Consider the following 4,881-nt stretch of genomic DNA (forward strand, 5'->3'; position numbering starts at 1 on the left):
GGTTTACAAAAAGTACCCCTTCAACGCTTAATTAAAACCGAACCAAATCGACGCTTCGCTTAATACCCCTTCAATAAATTAACCCTTTGAAATCTTATCCATTAAAATCTTACCCCTTCGTGTGTTTCCAAGTGACTCTTCGCATATTACCCCTTCAATCGTCTTCCACAAAAAAAACTTAAGCGATTCGAAATCAAAATTCGAAATCGTCTCTATCTCTTCAAATCATCTAAAATCGTTGGAGGGTTTTGATTACGAAGAAGTGAAGGAGACTGAAGATGGTGAAATCAGAAGAAATTTAGGGTTTTTGCAGTGAGAGAGAAGAGAGAAAGAGATGAAGAAGAGTAAGAGGAAGGGGAAGGGGAAGGGGAAGAGAGAGAGAGTGTGGCGACTTGCTTTTTACAAGATTTTATATATATGGTTTTTAATCGTTGTAGGGTTTTACAAGAGTATATATGGATTTCAACATGTTTTAAAAGGTTTTTAACATGTTTTAAAAGGTTTTACAAGTTGTTTTAAAAGGTATATATATATGGTTTTTAATCGGTGTAGGGTTTTACAAGAGTATATATGGTTTTTAACATGTTTTAAAAGATTTTACAAGTTGTTTGTAAATGATTTTAAAACAGTACGACTTGCTATTTTAAAAGGCAGTACAAGTTGTTTATAATGGTTTAAAACTGTAAAATCTGAAAAAAAATTCTGAGAAAATGGAGTTTACAACACCACAGACTGAAAATATTTTATTAAAAAGAACAAATTCAAGTTGAATTAAAGAGAGAGAGAGAGAGTTAGATAGCTGCAACACAACTAGATTTGTTGTGTCCACACTGACCGCACCTACTGCATTTGTATTGTTTTGAATTTGTCTTAGCCTTTCCATACTCCCATGAACTAGCTATTCTCTTTTTCTTTCGCCTGCCACTAGGTATACGAGTAGAAGGTGGCCGAATAGAAGTACTAACACTCTCTGGAATCTCCCAATACTCCATATCACCTACTGGGTGAATGCTCTCTGAATATGCTAAACGCCATCTGTAAAATAAAAAAGAGGAAGATAAGACTAATATAACTTTGATAAACCTTTGAAAAACCTTGTAAAACCTTGTAAAACCTTTTTTAAACTGTTTATAAACCTTTTAAATAACTTGTAAAACCTTTTAAAACCTTTTAAAACATTGTAAAAACCTGTCGGATCCGTTACTTTAGCAACCTTTTAAAGACCTTATTAAAAAAGAGAGTTATAACCTTTCAGTGGAATGATAATCATCAACAAACATGTTTTCATTGAGATTGACATGTTTGGCAGCAGCAATTCCATGTGCACAAGGGAATTTGTCAATATCAAACATACAGCATGTGCATTTCCTTGTGTCCAAATTCACCATATATGTCTTTAAAGCTGCTTTAACCTCGAAGATATTTTCATTTACTTGACTAACTTCAAGCCAGCGGGTAGTATTATTATAAGATTCATTCATCTTATTCCCAACTTTTGTAGTAACAGCATATGGATGTCGACAGCTCTCCTCACGTCGTTCATTAAACCACCTAGTCAAAATAGACCTGATTGTATCAAACAGGCAGACAATTGGATACTCACGAGTCTCTTTTAACCTGGAGTTAATGGACTCGGCACAATTAGATGTCATAATGTTGTACCGGTTTGAAGGAGAATATGCACGTGACCATTTCCTAATATCAGCTTGCCAAAGATATTCTCCAAGATCCGGATCACCATTGGAAATTTGAGTGAACAAATAATCAAAATCATACTGAGTGTAAGCTCTTGAAGCATCATGAACAACTGGAAGAAGAGAAGCCGAAGCTCTAAATCGTGTTTCCAGGTTCTTTTGCAAGTGGAAAGTGCAGATCCCGTGATGAGCATGTACATAATTTACTGATAGCGCAGTTGCAATTGAAGAAGCCCGATCAGACACAAAAACTAGATCCTCTTCATCAGGAATAATAGTCTTCAAACACCGCAAAAACCAATCCCATGATGCATCATTCTCAGAATCAACAACAGCAAAAGCAATAGGATACAACTGAAAATTACCATCCTGAGCTGATGCAGCAAGCAAAGTCCCTTTATATTTTGATTTCAAATGGGCGCCATCAATAGAAATAACTTTTCTCATCAACTTAAAACCTCTAATTGATGCACCAAAAGCCAGAAAACCATATCTAAACTTATTATCAGAATCAGCTTTGATGTAAGTGATAGTACCTGGATTCTTCTTTTCTATCATGTGAAACCAACTCGGTAAAACCTCATAACTATCAGCAGGTATACCCCTAGCAAGTTCTGATGCATGTTCTTGAGCTCTCCATGCTTTTGAGTACGAGACACCAACTCCATGGTCATTCCTAAAAATTTCCATGAGCTGTTTGGGTCTGAGAGGAAGCTTTCCTCCTGCAAAATGGTTACTAACCAAACCAGCCAAAGTCCTTGCAGTTGCTTGGCGATGATTAACATTCCTTAAAGCAGAGTCACAGCTGTGCTGACTACTATACTTTCGAACAACAAAGCTATCTGATGCTTTAGCCTTAGTTGCAAGTAGCCTCCAACTACATTTTTCATCAATACATTTAAGAACATACCTCTTGTTGTCTGACTTAAAAGTATGAAACTCAAAACTGTGCTTGACTGCATACATCCGCATCTGACTTCTCATTTCTGTTTTGTCTTTGAATAACTTTCCACAAAACAGTGAATCAACATCGATTAGACCAGTTGAGTGTGAAGAACAAGATGGATACCCAACAGAGGTTGTCATGTTACGAGGAACACCCTCGACATATGAATTTGGTATTGGTTGATCCTGAAAGTACAAATAAATGGTTTTTTAAAAGGTTTTACAAGTTATTTAAAAGGATTTACAAGTTATTTATAAGGTTTTACAAGTTATTTCAAAGGATTTAATAAGGTTTACAACCGTTTTCAAAAGGTTTTTTAAAGTGTTTAAATGTAAGTTACCTTAGTATGAGTAGAAGTAAAATCATCAGAATTGCCAGTATATTGACTTGAAGAAGCAACAGGAGAACAATAAAAACGAGGAACACCCTCGACATATGGATTTGGTATTGGTTGACCCTGAAAGTACAAATCAATGGTTATTTAAAAGGTTTTACAAGTTATTTAAAAGGTTTTACAAGTTATTTCAAAGGATTTAATAAGGTTTACAACCGTTTTCAAAAGGGTTTTTAAAGTGTTTAAATGTAAGTTACCTGAGTATGAGTAGCAGTAAAATCATCAGAAGTGCCAGTATATTGACTTGAAGAAGCAGCAGGAGGATCACTCTCGACATATGGATTTGGTATTGGTTGACCCTGAAAGTACAAATCAATGGTTTTTTAAAAGGATTTACAAGTTATTTAAAAGGTTTTACAAGTTATTTCAAAGGATTTAATAAGGTTTACAACCGTTTTCAAAAGGGTTTTTAAAGTGTTTAAATGTAAGTTACCTGAGTATGAGTAGCAGTAAAATCATCAGAAGTGCCAGTATATTGACTTGAAGAAGCAGCAGGAGGATCACTCTCGACATATGGATTTGGTATTGGTTGACCCTGAAAGTACAAATCAATGGTTTTTTAAAAGGTTTTACAAGTTATTTAAAAGGTTTTACAAGTTATTTCAAAGGATTTAATAAGGTTTACAACCGTTTTCAAAAGGTTTTTTAAAGTGTTTAAATGTAAGTTACCTGAGTATGAGTAGCAGTAAAATCATCAGAAGTGCCAGTATATTGACTTGAAGAAGCAGCAGGAGGATCACTCTCGACATATGGATTTGGTATTGGTTGACCCTGAAAGTACAAATCAATGGTTTTTTAAAAGGTTTTACAAGTGATTTCAGAGGATTTAATAAGGTTTACAGTTTTTAATAAGGTTTACAACTGTTTTCAAAGGTTTTTAAAACGGGTTGAAAAGGCAATAAAAACATTTATACCATTGTAAATTACCCGAGTATGAGTATAAACATCAATAACATTCCCAACTAACAGATTTGAGCTTGTTTGATCCTGAAAGGATTTGTAAAGTATTTAAAACGTTTTACAAGTGTTTTCAAAGAATTTTATAAGGTTTTGTAAGCAATAAATAATTTAAAATTCTAAAGTAGAAAGTTACCTGAGTAACAGCAGTAACACTCTCAATAAAAGGAGTAGATCTAGGTTGACCCTGATAAAGAAACATTACTCAAATCAGTTACTTTTCTAAAACAATATTAGAAAGAACAAGAGAATGAGTTTACTAAAAATACCTGCTCTACAATCTCACAAAAATCCTCAACAGTAACACATAGATGAAGAACTCCTCCACTTTGTGCATATTTGAGTTTAAAAGCTTCAAGCTGCCTATCATTTCTAATAAAGATAGGAATACTACCTATAGTAGAAGACTTAGCAGGCAATGAATAACTAAGCTTTAAACATTGTGCCTGAATATCAATGTCAAAATCTTCTAATAGAATTTTTACCAACTCACTAAATCTAGTATTCTCATCAATGTTAATCAAAGAAGCTCCCCTTTCATTATCCATCTCAAATTCCCAATGAATGTTGTTGTTCAACTTCCACAAACCACATACTGCATACAATTCAATCATTTGTACACCCAAACAAATCCTGACAAAACAAACCAATAAAACTACATTAAAAGAAGAGAGATCCGAACAACTATATCAAAGAATAACAGTAGATGTCCAAAGATCTAATAAAGGACATTATTATCACGAACAGATCTAAAAGAGCAAGTGTTAAGACCTAAAAAAATTCTGACATCAAATTTGAAATCGAAACAACAATCTAATAGCTAACACAAAATTGAAATTGAAATCAAAACAAAAATACAGAAACAAGCTTACACGATGGGAGAAAAAGAC

General features: G+C 33.9%; 1 protein-coding gene across 1 annotated transcript; it reads right to left on the reverse strand.

The window, feature by feature from the left end:
* On the reverse strand, window positions 792–4,605 carry LOC109131269. The gene is made up of 5 exons (XM_019241972.1): window positions 4,261–4,605; window positions 4,128–4,178; window positions 3,962–4,021; window positions 1,249–2,825; window positions 792–1,035 (listed from the first exon to the last, which is right to left on the reverse strand). Exons 1-5 carry the CDS (start codon window positions 4,603–4,605, stop codon window positions 792–794), a joined length of 2,277 nt encoding a protein of 758 aa, XP_019097517.1.

Source organism: Camelina sativa, chromosome 20, assembly GCF_000633955.1.
Source record: "Camelina sativa cultivar DH55 chromosome 20, Cs, whole genome shotgun sequence".
Classification (NCBI taxonomy): Eukaryota; Viridiplantae; Streptophyta; class Magnoliopsida; order Brassicales; family Brassicaceae; genus Camelina; species Camelina sativa.

Bases quoted from the DNA above. Each gene is read 5' to 3' on its own strand.
- LOC109131269 (XM_019241972.1), bottom strand. From the start codon at position 4,605: ATGATTGAATTGTATGCAGTATGTGGTTTGTGGAAGTTGAACAACAAC. The intron at 4,179-4,260 runs GTATTTTTAGTA...TTTCTTTATCAG, and splicing joins TTTGTGAGATTGTAGAGCAG to GGTCAACCTAGATCTACTCC. The intron at 2,826-3,961 runs GTAATTTACAAT...TTGTACTTTCAG, and splicing joins ATGTTTATACTCATACTCGG to GATCAACCAATACCAAATTC.